Source organism: Euleptes europaea, chromosome 17 (genome assembly GCF_029931775.1).
Source record: "Euleptes europaea isolate rEulEur1 chromosome 17, rEulEur1.hap1, whole genome shotgun sequence".
Lineage (NCBI taxonomy): Eukaryota > Metazoa > Chordata > Lepidosauria > Squamata > Sphaerodactylidae > Euleptes > Euleptes europaea.
In genome coordinates this window covers 16,379,472-16,395,546 of record NC_079328.1, presented here as the reverse complement: position 1 = coordinate 16,395,546, position 16,075 = coordinate 16,379,472, and the positions used below count along the sequence as shown (strand labels likewise).

The following is a 16,075-nucleotide window of genomic DNA, read 5'->3' as shown; positions in this document are numbered from 1 at the left end:
CCATTAGCTTTGCTCAGAGAAAAGGAGAGATGCATCATGCCACTTACAGCAGCTTTAGGGAGAGGGGTGAAGTCTCGGTTGGGAAATGCACCCTCTCCCAGAGCAACGGTTCCACTATGAGTTGCAACTGCTTTGAATTTTAGTGCAAACTATTTTGTTTTTCAATCGTACTTCAACCACAACTTCTCTATGCAGGGTCAATTTTGATGCTCACTCAAAGATCTTTTTTTTTAATGTGACTTTTAAAATGCCTATTCACAGTTCCAAATTCCACCCCACCCCCACCTCACCTGCTCCTTCGTTCCTTCCATTAGCAATAGTCGTTTACATAGCTAAGCCACGGCTGTGGCTGTGATGTTGCATGCTTCCTTCAGGGGATTCTTCGATGTGTGGACAGAGCAAACGTAAAAGGTCGCATTAAAGGTGCTGCTAATTACCAAGCATAAATGTCCTTTTTAGGTGACCCTCACTCCCTTAGGGCACCCTCTTGTGCAGCGTGGGGACTGTGGATTTGGTCTTCCTTGCAGGGCTGATGTGATATATAGAAAGAGTCTGCATATGATTGGGATATGTAAATGCTAAGTTAGCCAGCCATTGCAAATGAGTTACAAAGAGAATTGCTCTTTGCCTTACAGCGCTGTCAGCACATTTTCGAGTCTGTGAGCCATATACAGACTACAAGGGCCGTGAACATTTTGGATTCCACTGCCCACGCCTTTCTGACAATAAATCGTACATCTTTTGCTGTCACCATAACAACACCGTGTTTAAATACTGCTGTAATGAGACGGAGTTTCAGACTGTTATGCAGATGAACTTAACGGGGAATGCAGATGGATATATGCATAAGTAAGTAAATTAGCTGGAATACTTTCTTTTCAAAGTTTGTTCTGGGGTGTGATCAGAATTGCATTGGAAGCCGGTACCAAAATCCTTTTTAAATTGTGTATCAATATTTATAAATAAATAAGGGGGAATGTCAAGGAAGGAGGAGAGGGAATTGACATTTTCTAAACAGAACAGATGTTATGTGACTAAATTGTTCATGCTGTGTATATTAATGACTTGACATCTCTTGCGTTTCAACAGTGAGGTGCATTTGATTATATGTGATTATATATATGCCATTTTATTATATGCCCTGGAGTTGCCTTAGATTCTTCACATTTTAAACTCTGTGGCTACCTCTCCACCTTTGGATCTTTGAAGATACCTTTCAAGGGCATTTTTGAAGAGTTATCAAGGTACACATTTTACACATTTAGTGCAGGTATTCTTAGGGTGGCCCTGACCTGGATGGCCCAGGCTAGCCTGATCTCGTCAGATCTCAGAAGCTAAGCAGGGTCAGCCCTGGTTAGTATTTGGATGGGAGACCACCAAGGAATACCAGGGTTGCTGACTACCTGTATCAACCAACCCAATATGTGAGGTTGGTCCAGGGGGTCTTCCTCTGAGAACCAACCTTAACAGAGGTTCAGCTGATGGAAACCCACAAGAGGGCTTTATTGGGCTGTTGCCCCAATTTTGGAACACCCTGCCACAGGAGAACCACTGCTTCCCAATGGCTTTTCAGATAGGTGTGAAGACCCACCTTTTCTGGACAACCCAAGTTAGACCAATGGGAAATGTTATGGCAAGATGAATAGCAGAACCAGAATGTTATATTTTGTTCTGTTTGTGGCCTTTTATCAACTTTTTTTACTGTTTGTAACTGAATTTTTATTTTATTTTAGTGTCCTTTTCATTATATTTTACTGTGTTGTAACTCATCTTAGGCCCTGACCTGGATGTCCCAGGCTAGCCTGATCTCGTCAGATCTCAGAAGCTAAGCAGGGTCAGCCCTGGTTAGTATTTGGATGGGAGACCACCAAGGAATACCAGGGTTGCTGTGCAGAGGCACTGGCAAACCACCTCTGTTAGTCTCTTGCCATGAAAACCCCAAAAAAGGGTCGCCATAAGTCGGCTGCGGCTTGATGGCACTACACACACACACACACATTCTTATGGTGAAATCTCACTAGGGCTTAGCCCCATAACTTCTTTTTAGTGCTAGGACTCAACTCCAGAAAGAGGATGTCTGTCTCTTACTACTAAAATAACCAGAAATTGCATAATCCCACATTTGGAATAAGGTGAAAGTAGGGTTAGCACCATGACTGGGGGGTGGGGGCAGTATGTAGGGCCTATCAGTTGGTCCTCTTACCTAGCGAGCGACAGATGAGTGTAGCATATGCAGATCAATGAATAGTTTTTATCATGCTTTATCTCACTCGGTCCTGTCCCCTCATACCCTATGTTTATGTGTTACTAATTCCTGAAGTAACGTGAGGCAGAACAGCGAGGGCTTCTCATTATGAGGGACTTGTTTTAGCAATATGATTGTGTTTTATGATGAGAAGTTCCAAGTTGAAATTGCAGGCAGAGCCTTGGAATTATGGGAAAGGGATAAGGGGATATACTATTTTTTTAAATGGATGTATCTTCTGTATCTGGTAGCAAGGCTGGGAAAGACCTTTCATAGAAACCTTGGAGAACCTCTGCCGTACTGGTGGGTTAGACGGGCCAGTGATCGGACTTGGTATTGCTCATCTTAGTGTTTTTGACTCTTTGGTGGATCATTGAGGAGTGGAGGGGCTCAGTGGTAGAGCATCTGCTTGGCATGCAGAAGGTCCCAGGTTCAATCCCTGGCATCTCCAGTTAAAGGGACTAGACAAGTAGGTGATGTGAAAGACCTCAGCCTGAAGCCCTGGAGAGCCACTGCCGGTATGAGTAGACAATACTGACTTTGATGGGCCTAGGGTCTGATTCAGTATAAGGCAGCTTCATGTGCGTTCATGTGTGGAACATTCTGGTGCTGGACTCTCTGTAATGTTGCCAGAGAGGCTGCTTCTGACTTCAGTTGGTGACCAATGCAAACTGAAAATGTTTCAATTAGCTTGGCAGGCCTTCCACAGTGAATTTCAGCAGTATCTGGGGTATAGCAACGCCGGACTTGGTTCTGAGCAGGTCTTGAGACTTGGTGGAAGATCTAAACGATGTTGCACCAGTTGGGAACAATGACTGCAATGCTATTAAGTTCAGCATTCATATCAACAGGAAGTCTAAAACAATCACTTCTGAATTCAAGACAGGATACTTTGCTAAAATGAGGGGAATAGTCGAAAGGAAGTTCAAAGGGAGGATTAAGAGAGTCAAATCCCTCCAGGGTGCCTGGAAGCTATTTAAAACTACACTAATGAGGCCCAGATAGAATGCATACCTGAAAAGACTCAGTGATCTTCATTCTTGCTTGTATCTGACAGAGGGACCTTTGACAGTTGAAAGCTCATACCATGAAAATCTGGTTGGTTTCTAAGGTGCTACTAGAGTCTAATCTTGCTCTTCCACAGCAGACCAACACAGCTACCCTCTGAAACTACCTCTAATTAGGAAGGGTACCACCAAGTCTAAAAAGATGCTGGGATGATTAATGACTCAAGTCAAGGAAGGTATAAAAGGCCAAAAAAAAGCCTCCTTTAAAAAGTGGAAGGTTTCTCTGAACAAGTTGAACAAAAATGAGGACAGGTTCTGGCAAAACAAATGTAAGTTGAGCAAAAAGAGAATATGAGGAGTGAATGGCAAAAGCATTAAGACAAACAACTAGCATTTCTTCCAAATATATCAGGAGCAGGAAATGAGCTAGGGAGGAGTTGGGCCTTTGGGTCACAAAGGAATAAAAGGATTGCTAAAGGAAGATGGGGAGATGGTAGAGAAACTGAATGGATTCTTTACATCTGTTTTTACTGTGGAAAGTACTGGGCACATACCCACACTGGAGCTACTGTTTTTTTAAGGAAGGGTGTCTGAAGAACTGAAACAAATTAAGGGGATAATAGATGAAGTTCAAGAAGAGGAAGGGGAAGAGGAGGAAGACAAAAGAGTTGGTTTTTATATGCTGACTTTCTCTACCACTTAAGGGAGAATCAAACCTGTTTACAATCACCTTCCCTTCCCCTCCCCACCTTCCCTTCTCAGCCCCACCTATGAGGGTACCCAAGGTTCCCTTCTATTGCATTTTTTTGCAAGTCTCTATACGGACTATATTATATTACTTGATACTGGTTACCCTTGTTTAATGTGAATTGTTTATCTAATGATTATTTGATTCCTATACTGCTTTTGTACAACCACCTGGAGATTGACAACCCTACTGCCTATAGCTAAACGAACAAGCTGCAGTTGGATGTTCTTAGGTACTTGCACAGTTAGAGTTAACTACTTCCTACTAACGCGGCAGTTTTCCCCCTGCACTATGAGATAATACAGCAATTAGAAGATCCATGATGTACTCATTTTTACTAATGCAGTTTACATTAGTAAATCTGCATTTATAATGCATGAGTAAAGTACCACTCTTCTGCTGTAGTAAAGGATGGCATCCATTGGCTCCTGTGGGTGAAACTGGCAGGGGCTGCTGTTGGGTATGCCAAGACACCGCTAATGCCAAGGTCAGAAAAGAACGGCAGGCCAGCTTGACTGCAGCACTGTAAACTTTTCTCGTAGAAATCAGTGTGCGATTCGGAGTTCAGTGAGAGATAAAAGAGAGCAGGCAAGAACCTAGAGAGGAGGCAGGGGCTCTCTGTGTCCTTTGAGGAGACCCCTCTGCCTTCCCCTCCCAGGGATCTTTTTCTTACTTACCTTCTAGTATGTTTGCAGACCCTAAAGAAGAGGAAAGGACGCACCACATCAAAAAGCCTGTGTGGCCAAGAGGCACATATTGAACTGGGGTTTATTTTGTTTGCTATTAGTTTAGAAAATGTATATGCCACCTCTCCACAAATCTGATCTAGACAGCTCACAAAATAAAATGGTACAATAAGATAATATGACCGCAACGTAACAGCAACGTCAAAACGCACACAGCATAAGAACAGCCAAGGCATAAATTCAGAATAAAACCACACTCAGCAGCTTGAAATGATGACCACTGGAAAATGTATATGCCACCTCTCCACAAATCTGATCTAGACAGCTCACAAAATAAAATGGTACAATAAGATAATATAACCGCAGCGTAACAGCAATGTCAAAACGCACACAGCATAAGGACAGCCAAGGCATACATTCAGAATAAAACCACATTCAGCAGCTTGAAATGATGACCACTGGACAGGCCTCTGGCTAGAACCAGACAGTAAGAAACAGCTTAAAAGTTGGATCCTTTGATTAAAAACCGGGATAAAAAGATCTGCTTGATGTGAAGCCTAAAGAAAAGTAAGGTAGGCACCCCAAGGGGTAGGCCATTCCACAGGTGAGGTGCCACCACTGGAAAAGTCGTAGTCGCCACCTGCCTGAACGCAAAAGAGCAAGGCTTGAGGTGTATTGTGTTAGGGCAATTTGTTCATTAGTCTAATGTTTGATTCAATACAGTACAGTAACATGCAGAACTTGATGGTGTGAACAAGATACGCAAATATATCCATTTTGTCTAACAATTTGAACTGAACATTTAAAATAGCCCTAAAATAGCTAGCTATATTTACACTAAAGCTTTATTTTATTTCTGAACTTGTCAGAAGCTGCAGCTGTTCCAAGGGACAGATGGCAACTCCACATATGGCCTAGCTAATAAATCGTTGCTTTAAATTGCAGCTCTCAAAATAGCGTTCAGTTTTTCACTCAATTGAAGTAGTTACCTTAAAAACAATATATATTGCTCCTGACACCAGATATCACCTAAGAATTGCCGTGTTCATTGCTTCTGAGTCCTTGCTCATCTTCCATCACTACAAAGAACCAGTTGGGGACTAATTTCACTAGAATGGGAATCTGCTCCTTCTCCCTTCCAAACACTGGGAGCCTGACTGGGAAGACATTTCCTGCCATTCCACTTTCTCCACTCCATGGTGTATAAATCAGAAACGAAGATCTTCATCAGAAGGGTATCAATTCATCTGTTCTCTTCTCCCTTCATCACCAGCTTTTGGTCAGTTTCAAAAGCCCCCCCCCCCGAGCATGACAATTAAAATGAACAACAGAAGCAAATGCATTCTTCCTTCCAAAAACGCTTTTAAAAATCTGAAGCATCTCTCTGGTTTATCTGCGTCGCCGCCGTTTTAGATGCTGCATTCACATGAATTTTAACGTGTTGTCAGCTCCCCGTAGTTCTTTCCTCCATGAGGCAAGGGAAAAGTGACTCCGCTCCACTTGATCTGACTTGCATAAACTGAACATGGCCCCAATCATTTAAATTCACCCCATTGTGTTCTGTTTTATTTCATTAGGATGGGATTCTCTTATGTTTCCCACCCCCCTTTGAGTCTACAAGATAGGGTAGATTATACCTTTAAGAATTATTGCAGTGGAGCAGTGAAATGAATGGGATGTTCCTAACTCGAATCTCACCTCAGGTGCATTCTCACCAATAGTTTTAGGCAAGCTATTATTCACTATCAGTTCCCCATCGGTAATAAGGACATAATAATGACCTATATTTTAGAGCTGTTGCATGGAATTAATGATGTAGGTAATACACTTTAGCAACTTTGGGAAAGTGCTAGAAACACACTGAGTAGTTGTGTATGTTTTATTGGGTCCTGTGAAAAAAGCCCACTTGAAAATTGCATACAGAAAAACAAAACCCACTGTCATTAATGCACACAAGAAAAATGCCCACATGGAAAAATGCCCACACGGAAAAATACTCATGCCAATAAAGGTGATTGAAACTGAACTACTCTGGCAGTAATGACAAGGGAAGCTGTGGTGCTTGGATGCAACTGGAGGTCGGGGCGGTGGCCCATGGGGGGGCATTCTGACTATACAGCACCCTATATACAGCACCCCATATTTCCGCCGCTGTTGTGCTTGGAGCTACAACTCCTGAACCCGCCCCAAACTTCTCCTGGCCCTAAGTATTTAAATGTGAGTATTTTTCTGTGTGGGCTTTTTTCCGTGTGGGCTTTTTTCTTGTGAGCATTTATGACCGTGGGTTTTTTTCTGTGAGCAATTTTCATGTGGGCATTTTACATGTGCATTTTTTTTCTGGCTACCATTTTATTGAATGCATAGTAGTGTGGCTCCTACGGAGTTTGTGGTAGGACCAGGAATGGTTCGCTTCTGTTAGTCAAACCTTGTACTAAGTGGAATTACCATCAGTTGCCTAACTGTGCATCCTCAAGCACGTAGCTTGATGGTTTGAGTGGTGTACTTCTGAAAGGCCTAAGAAAATGCCAAAAAAACTGATAGGTATGGGTTCTTCCTTACCCACCTGCTATGGACTTACATATCTTCTTTAAACAGCAGCCTTCTATCGCCTTTTAAACAGTAGCCGTTCAGGAGAACACGCCAGCTCCTTTCTGTTCTCCTGCAGAATAGAAAAATTGACTTTACAGCTAAGCAGGTTCAGCCGAAATGTATTTTTGTACTGTAAAACCTGTCTGGCTAAAAATCTATTTCATGCATTTAATTCTATCCCAATACTGGACCAGTGAGTCAAGCCTGTGAGAGGATAACCATTAAATAAATAAATGTTTATTTGCTACTAATATGCCAGATAAAACAGAAACTGACCATACAGAGTAGATGTTTAGAACCAAGGCCAACAAAATTAGGAATCACCCAATTTTACACTTCCACATATTAGGGAACATTGAGGCGACGTAGCTTCATTGCTACGGCATAATATTTTACAACCTGGGTGGTGACTGGTGAGCTGTCTCCCAGCAGAAACCTTTTGGCCCATTCACCCTCATCAACAAAGCCCATTTCCCTAATCAAAGGGTCAATAATATTGAAGCGGGCTGACTTGTAGAGGGGACATCTAAAAAATATATGCTCAATGGTTTCCAGCACCCCTGTGTTACACGGGCAAAGTCTCTCCACCCTGGGGAGCGTCTTAAATCTCACTTCTAATATGGCAGATGGTAGGGCTGCACATCTGGCCAGTGTATGGGCCCTCCTATGTGTGTTCCTTTCCAGGGAGTATAAATAAGCAGCTGGTGCTAGGGAGGATAACCAAGTCATCATACTCTAAAGACGGGAAATCCCTTTGATGAAAATAAAACAATCTCCGAATAGATTTGTTCCTCTTAATTTCCCTATTTATTGGCGTAATAAAAGTAAAATATAAAATGCTTTCTTTTCCCCCCCTGTTTCAAGCATAATTTGTAGCATCCAACTGTAATCTGTGTGGTATTCTGGACAGTGGTGCATCTAGGATAACATAGAAGCGACCCAGGCCATAACAATTTTTGTATGTGCTAGAAGATTTTTTTAATGCCGGAGAGCATTCAAACATGATCGGAAACCGGTATTATCCAGCAAGAGCCACACCATATGTTTCTGCTGATCGTAAAGCTTGGTGTTTAGAAGTTGATATTTACAAGTCCTTCCCACTTTACATTTGTAGATATGGGTGGAACTTTCAGCCACCTCTTCTGTCTTAAGCTGTGTATAGACAATAGCCTTTTGGAAACTTGGAGGTATGGCCATCGTTGTCCATGATAGGCATATTAGTGCCCCCGCCCCAATTCTTAATCCTATGTTCTTGTAGCTCTTCTGGCTCTGCCTTGGAAAATCCAAAACTGATCCCCAAATGTACACCTAGGACTGTCACAACAGCATGCTTTGCTTTTGTCTGGCTCTTGAAGGCATCAGTTGGAAGGCATCAAACTACACACAAACGTGAGTATGCTAGTTTGCCCAAATTCCCTGCAGCCACACAGCAGCTACAGGAAACGTCTTTAAAAGAGAGAGAGAGAGAGAGCGCAAACAGGTTCAGAAAAATGCCATGGGAGGGAGTGATCCTGCCTCCTTCCACAAGCAGTTTTCTCATATGAAAATTACATGGGGGCTATTTCATTTATTTTGTTGCTCCAGCAAAATCTGTTAAATAACTCCTAGTGTGATTTTCGAGGAGCCCCGTGGCACAGAGTGGTAAGCTGCAGTACTGCAGTCAAAAGCTCTGCTCACAACCTGAGATTGATCCCAACGGAAGTTGGGTTCAGGTAGCCGGCTCAAGGTTGACTCAGCCTTCCATCCTTCCGAGGTCGGTGAAATGAGTACCCAGCTTGCTGGGGGTAAAGGGAAGATGACTGGGGAAGGCACTGGCAAACCACCCTGTAAACAAAGTCTTCCTAGGAAACGTCGGGATGTGACGTCACCCCATGGGTCAGGAATTTTGTTTGGGATAATGAAAGGCACAGGATAGCTTATAATAATTTAATTGAGCTAAAAGAATCAGGGGGATTAGGGCTCCCAGATTTGAAAATGTATTATGAAGCATCTTGTTTTGGCTGGTTAAAAATGTGGATCTTATTAGAAAACTTCAAGTTATTAGAATTGGAAGGTTTTAATCTAAGATTTGGTTGGCATGCATACTTGTGGTATGAAAAGGATAAGGTAAATAGCGATTTTGATCAACATATTATTAGGGCCAGTCTATTACAAGTTTGGAAAAGATATGAGATTCTTAGAAAATAAAACCCCAGGCTGGCTCAATCCTATTGAAGCATTTATGAAAAGAGGAAATCAACTTAATTTAGGTTTGGGTAGTTATAGAGATATTATTGATTGTATTAGAGAAGATTGGCAACTTAAATCAAGAGAAGAGCTTAAAATTAGAGATTGGTTTATATATTATAAGTTAAGTGATATATTTAGCAAAGATAAACGTATAGGTTTTAATAGAAGTAAATCTAAATTGGAATTAATATTAAATTTAGGAAATAAAGGATTGATAGGTAAGGTATATAGAATTTTAACAGAAATGAATTTAGAACAAGAGAGGATTAAACCAGTGATGATAAAATGGATGAGAGATTTAGGTTATAATATTAACTTAGAGGTATGGGAAACCCTATGGAAAAGAGAATTTAAATTTACAATTTGTAATGAAATAAGGGAGAACATGTACAAAATGTTTTACAGATGGTATATCACACCAGTAATGGTAAAAAATGAGAATAGGAAATACAGACCTATGTTGGAAATGTGGAATTGAAAGGGGAACATTTATGCACGCTTGGTGGTTTTGTAAAAAGATCAAAAGATTTTGGAGAAAGGTAGTTAAAGAAACCAATAATTTGATTAATAACAAGGTAAAACCTGATCCAGCTTTGTGTTTATTGGGGATTGTAAGGGAGAAAATTAGCAGAAGTGATAGAGTCATATTCCAATATAGTTTTGCAGCGGCGAGAATTATAATAGCAAGATCCTGGAAGCTGGTAAATAGACCTGCAATTAAAGACTGGAGAGAGAAACTATGGTTCTATGTGCAAATGGCCAAACTAACAGATTCCCTACATGGAAAAGACATGGAAGAATTTAAACAATCTTGGTCAAAGGCCTTCACATATTGGGATAAACTGGCAAAGACGAATCTTACTAATTTTGTGAACGGGCTATAGATATAAAAAAAATTTAAGCTTAGTAGTAACTGTTGTAATATTAACCTGTTAAGACACTTCACCGGAAGTTCTGCACAGTGAGGGAGGGATATAGGGGGATACACTAGTGGTGGGTATTAAAAGTATTACATATGGGTTTATTTCTTCTTTAATTCAATTAACATAATTCAATTTTTTGCATTTTATTATTCTGTACTTTAAATTGATTTCTTGTATTCTTTTTTATTCATGTAAAAAAAAAAAAAAAAAAAAAAAGGAGTGACCCGGTGCTTGCCCAGGGGACCTTTACCTTTAGTGTGATTTTCACATGAGAAAACTGCTCAGGAGTCCTTCCTCCCTTGTGGCGCTGTCCTGAGCCCGTTTGGGCTCTCATCATCATTATTTTTTAAAAGAAGAGGTTCCCCACTACTGCTGTGTGGCTGAGGGGAACTTGTGGCAAACTAGTGTAAACGCTTGAAGAAATGCATCATGTCGTTTGCCTCTATGCGGAGCAGTGTCAGTCACTATCAACAAAATGCATGGCCCCGGAACACCCAACGTTGTAGCCCTGCAAAAGCGAAGCTTATAATTTATAGCTGCTTGGGAGACCATTGGGGAGAAACAAATGAGTATGAGTAAATGGGCATTTTGGGCTAAACATTCGGAAGAACTTTCTGACCGTCAGAACGGTTCCTCAGTGGAACAGGCTTCCTCAGGGGGTGGTGGGCTCTCCATCCTTGGAGGTTTTTAAGCAGAGGCTAAATGGCCATCTGTCAGCAATGCTGATTCTGTGAACTTAGGCAGATCATGAAAGGGAGGGCAGGAAGGGTTGTGTCAGTGTTTGGCTCTTGTGGCCCTTTCTTGCATGCCCAGGGTAGTGCCAATCGCCACTTTGGGGTCAAGAAGCAATTTCCTGCCAGGATTGGTGAGGGATCTTGGAGGGTTTTTGTTTTGTTTTGCCATCTTCTGGGCATGGAGTAGGGGTCACTGGGGGTGTGGGGGGAAGGTAGTTGTGAATTTCCTGCATTGTGCAGGGGGTTGGACTAGATGACCCTGGGGGTCCCTTTCAACTCTATAATTCTGTGATTCTAAATAATAAATATTCTGACAGATATTGCATATGTGTGTAAAATGAATGATTGATGAAGATAATGGATAGTAATTAACCTCTGCTTTCTTATTTCTTTTTGCAGTAATTACAGTGCATTGTTAGGAGTGTGGATCTATGGGTTTTTTGTTGTGGTCTTGCTGGTACTAGACCTTTTATATTACTCTTCAATGAACTATGATATTTGCAAACTATACCTAGCAAGATGGGGAATCCAGGGAAAATGGATGAAGCCGGAACCAAGCCGGTGGATTAAACCTTCTCAGGACCCAAGAAATGTACAGACTCAGCCTCAGCTTCAAACATCACAGGTTGTACATGCATTAAAAGGAGAAGCTTTAAGTCCACCACTGATGTCTTTCCCAAGTTCAACAGCCTGGTAAGTGTAAGGATATGGTGCCGTTTTCACATCATATCCTTTTATTTGGCAGCATTCAAAGAAACTGAATTGTGTAAAAGTCAGTCCATCAGTTGTCGGTTGTCAGTTGGCCATCTATTACTTGGTACATTTTAAACTTTTTAAAAGTTTGCCTTTTGTAACAGTATTTAACTGATCAAGTTAATTCATGCCATCGTATTCCCTGTTACTATGTATGGGTGTGAAAGCTGGACAATGAAGAAAGCTGACAGGAAAAAAGTAGATTCCTTTGAAATGTGGTGTTAGAGGAGAGTGTTATGGATACCCTGGACTGCCCAAAAAAACAAATCAGTGGGTTCTAGATCAAATCAAGCCTGAACTGACCTTGGAAGCTAAAATGACTAAGCTGAAGCTGTCGTGCTTTGGTCACATTACGAGAAGCCAAGAGTCACTGGAAAAGACAATCATGCTAGGAAAAGTTAAAGGCAGCAGGAAAAGAGGAGACCCTGAATTGTGTATAGCAATGAGAGAAGTGGTTTTATAAACATATTTAAAGTAGGTACACTTTAAGATTTAGATTTTGCATTTAGCATTGATGAGTCCATACTCACCTCACAATTAGGTGGTCCTAAGGTGATAAAGTAGGTTGAAGTAGTTCAGATGGGGAAATACTATTTTTGCACATTCTTCTATATTTTAAAAAATACCTGCACATAGAAAATAAGATTATCAGTCCTGCCACTTATAACCCCAGTCTCTTCTGAAAGATCTTTTGTACTACTTTGTATAATCCAGATGGATGGAGAAGTCTATTGAATTGGCTTGAGATTTTCAGAATACACCAGAATGCTTCTGACAGATAATATCCATATGACCCCAGACTAAAATCGCATATAAAGTCTTCAGGATGCATCCCATAGCATAATTATTAATTTCATGCTTTTGAATGGTTATCTAGTTAAAATAATTACTACAGAGGAAAACAAGTTTCCATATATTTAATCTAAGAGGGGTTTGTTCTCCTGATTTCCAGTATGCCGTCATTTTCTGTGTTTCTGCAACTTGGATCTGCATGCATTACGGTGCAACTTTTCAGACACAGTCTATGAGGTTGGTTTCAGAAACTTGGTAGTGTGTTCACTGTTGGGCTAAATTTAGTGGCCTTGAGTCGAGAGGAAAGGCAGTCTATAAATGTTTTAATGAATAAACATCGACATTCATTAGCTATCATGGCAGTTAACATTTATTTTATTTATTTACTTCCTTTATACCCTGTGCTTTCCCCCCAGTAGAGACACAAAGTGGCTCTGTTGGTAAATTTTGCTGTATGTAACAAGGTTTAAAGAGTCAGGGTAGGCATTAGTTATTGTGTGTGTGTGCGTGTGTGTGTGTATGTGTGTGTAAAGTGCCTTCAAGTTGCAGCCGACTTATGGCGACCCCTTTTGGGGTTTTCATGGCAAGAGAGGTGGTTTGCCAGTGCCTTCCTCTGCACAGCAACCCTGGTATCCCTTGGTGGTCTCCCATCCAAATACTAACCAGGGCTGACCCTGCTTAGCTGACAAGATCAGGCTAGCCTGGGCCATCCAGGTCAGGGCATTCATTAATTACAGGTTAGTTATTGTACAATACTATATTTTCAATTTCTTGAGCAGAATTTCCACTTCTGTTCATGCAAGCTGAAATGCGATGTTCCGTGTAACAGCCAGTCAAGTTGGCTTCTCCACTTAAAGGGTCTGATGCGTTACGGTGCTTATATGAATGGGTCACTGATGGGAGCTCCTAAATGCAGAGGTCTGCCAGAGTAAGTTGTATGGTGGAGAGCTGGCTTTGGGGTTTTCAGAAACATATAAGAATTTCTTCACCCAACGCATAGTTAAATTATGGAATTTCTTGCCGCAGGATGTGGTGATGACTGCCAACTTGGAAGGCTTTAAGAGGAGAGTGGACATGTTCATGGAGGAGAGGGCTATTCATGGATATTAGTCATGATGCGTACCTATTATCTCCAGGATCAGAGGAGCATGCCTATTCTATTAGGTGTTTTGGAACACAGGCAGGACGGTGCTGCTGCAGTCGTCTTGTTTGTGGCCTTCCTAGAGGCACCTGGTTGGCTACTGTGTGAACAGACTGCTGGGCTTGATGGACCTTGTTCTGGTCCAGCAGGGCCTTTCTTATGTTCTTATAACATCAAGTACCAGATACCAATTTCCAATATCACTTATCATTTGTCTCTTTTTAATGTCTTTCAATATTTGTTTATTTATAGTCCACCTTTCTTTCTGAAATGTAAGGCAGGCTAGGAAATAAGAGGAATGTACTTGCACAACATTAAAAAAATCCAGTGAACAATGCTGTAATACAAAATTAAAAGATTATGTGATCGACAGACTGCCAAAGGCAAGGTATACCGTAAACAGTGTACAGGTTGAGTATCCCTTATCCAAAATGCTTGGGACAATAAATCTTTTGGATTATTTCAGATTTTGGAATATTTGCATGTACATAATGAGATATCCTGGGCATGGGACCCAAGTCTAAACAGGAAATTCATTTAGGTTTTATATGGATCTTATACATATAGCCTGAAGGTCATTTTATACAATGTTTTTAAATAATTTTGTGCATGAAACAAAGTTCGTGTACATTGAACCATCAGAAAGCAAAGGTGTTACTATCTCACCAGAAGTTTTGGATTTTTTTTTTTAATATCGGATTTTCATATACTCAACCTTGTAGTAGGTGGAATTACAAAGATGGAAGACAATGCAGTATAATAACTAGAATAAGCACCAATAGACTACAATCCTATTTCTTTACAAAGGCACCCTCCCAGACTGTTCCATTCTGTTGCAATCCTAATCCTTTCATAAAATGCCCTCCTGAACATTTCTGTTTTGCACATTCTGTGGAAAGATAGAAGTTTGGGTGCCTTCTTCCAAGGGACAGGCAAATAGTTTAAAAGTACGTAAAATCCTCAAAAATAAATGAACATTCTAATAAAAAATTAATTTGAGTAATAACTTCTTCCCAGAAAAACTGAATAACTGGACATGCCCAAAGCATACCAGCTAGTCCTGGTGATTTCTTAGTATACAATTTATCTATAAGTTCTAGAACTTCCTCCCTTGTCGCCACCATTTCTCCAAGCTCTACATCCTCTCCACTAAAACATCCATCCAGGAACAAGTATCTACCCTATATTTTCAGCAGTGAAGACAGATGAGAAGAATTCATTTACGGTAGCTTCTCAGCAATCACCTTATACTCCTCTACTACTCCAGTCCAGTCCAGAACTGGTGCAGTGTAGTGGTTAAGAGCAGTGGACTCTGATCTGGAGAACAAGGTTTGATTCCCCACTCCTCCACATGAGCGTTGGACTCTAATCTGGTGAACTGGGTTGGTTCTCTTTGAGCTTTCTCCGCTTCATCTACGTCACAAGGTGTCTGTTGTGGGGAGAGGAAGGGAAGGAGATTGTAAGCCGGTTTGATAGAGAAAATCGGCATATAAAAACCAACTCTTCTTTTTCCTCCTCCTCTTTCCTTCACTCAATCCTAGCATAAAGTTAATGAGGCTTTAGGAATACTGCAGCACACACACCACTCAGGAATATTATATGAAATTGTGGGTTCTTCTGTTTCCAAACAAATCTGCCTAAAGGCCTTTTCACAAATGTATTTTTATAGGTAGGAAAAAAGATGTAAAAACCAAGCACATCCTAATGAGCACGCAAGTGTGTATTTTGTAGTGATTATGCTTGCTGGGGAAGAAACTGCTGCATTTTGTTCTATGTGAATATTTTCCCTGGGTTGGAAAAACTGTATTTGAAGCAGTCCTAAATCATGCTTAACAAACCTTTTACAAGAGGAGAACAAGATGAAGACATACAGCCGTTTGATTGTTTTGGCAAGCTGGGCTCTGCGTGGGAATATCCTTCAACAGTTCCAAGTGAGGCATCTCAAAGAGGCAAAATGTTGCCCTGCAGGCATGCTGCACCATCCCGCAATGCAACAGAACGGCCCGAACAGCCCCCTTCAGTTCACTAGAAGGAATGAAATGAGGGGTACTGGCGGTTGGGTCCTCAACCATCTGGCCTCATCTAGAAGGCACTAATGTCTCCTCCTACAGATGTCTGAGTAGATGGTGATATGTTATAAAACTAAAATAGGACAATAAACTGGAGGGGAAAAAAACAGTACTTAGCTGTTAAATAGCATCAGTTTGTGACTCTACCCACTTCCTAAT

General features: G+C 41.1%; 1 protein-coding gene across 2 annotated transcripts in view; it reads left to right on the top strand.

Annotated features, from left to right (window-relative positions):
• The window catches only part of SHISAL1 (shisa like 1), a 36,816-nt gene that overhangs the window by 8,984 nt on the left and 11,757 nt on the right, over positions 1 to 16,075 (top strand). For both annotated transcript variants that reach the window (XM_056862801.1, XM_056862798.1), the window contains exons 2-3: positions 636 to 849; positions 11,561 to 11,854. In XM_056862801.1, coding sequence (XP_056718779.1) covers positions 636 to 849; positions 11,561 to 11,854 — 508 coding nt within the window. The remainder of the gene's footprint in view (positions 1 to 635; positions 850 to 11,560; positions 11,855 to 16,075) is intronic.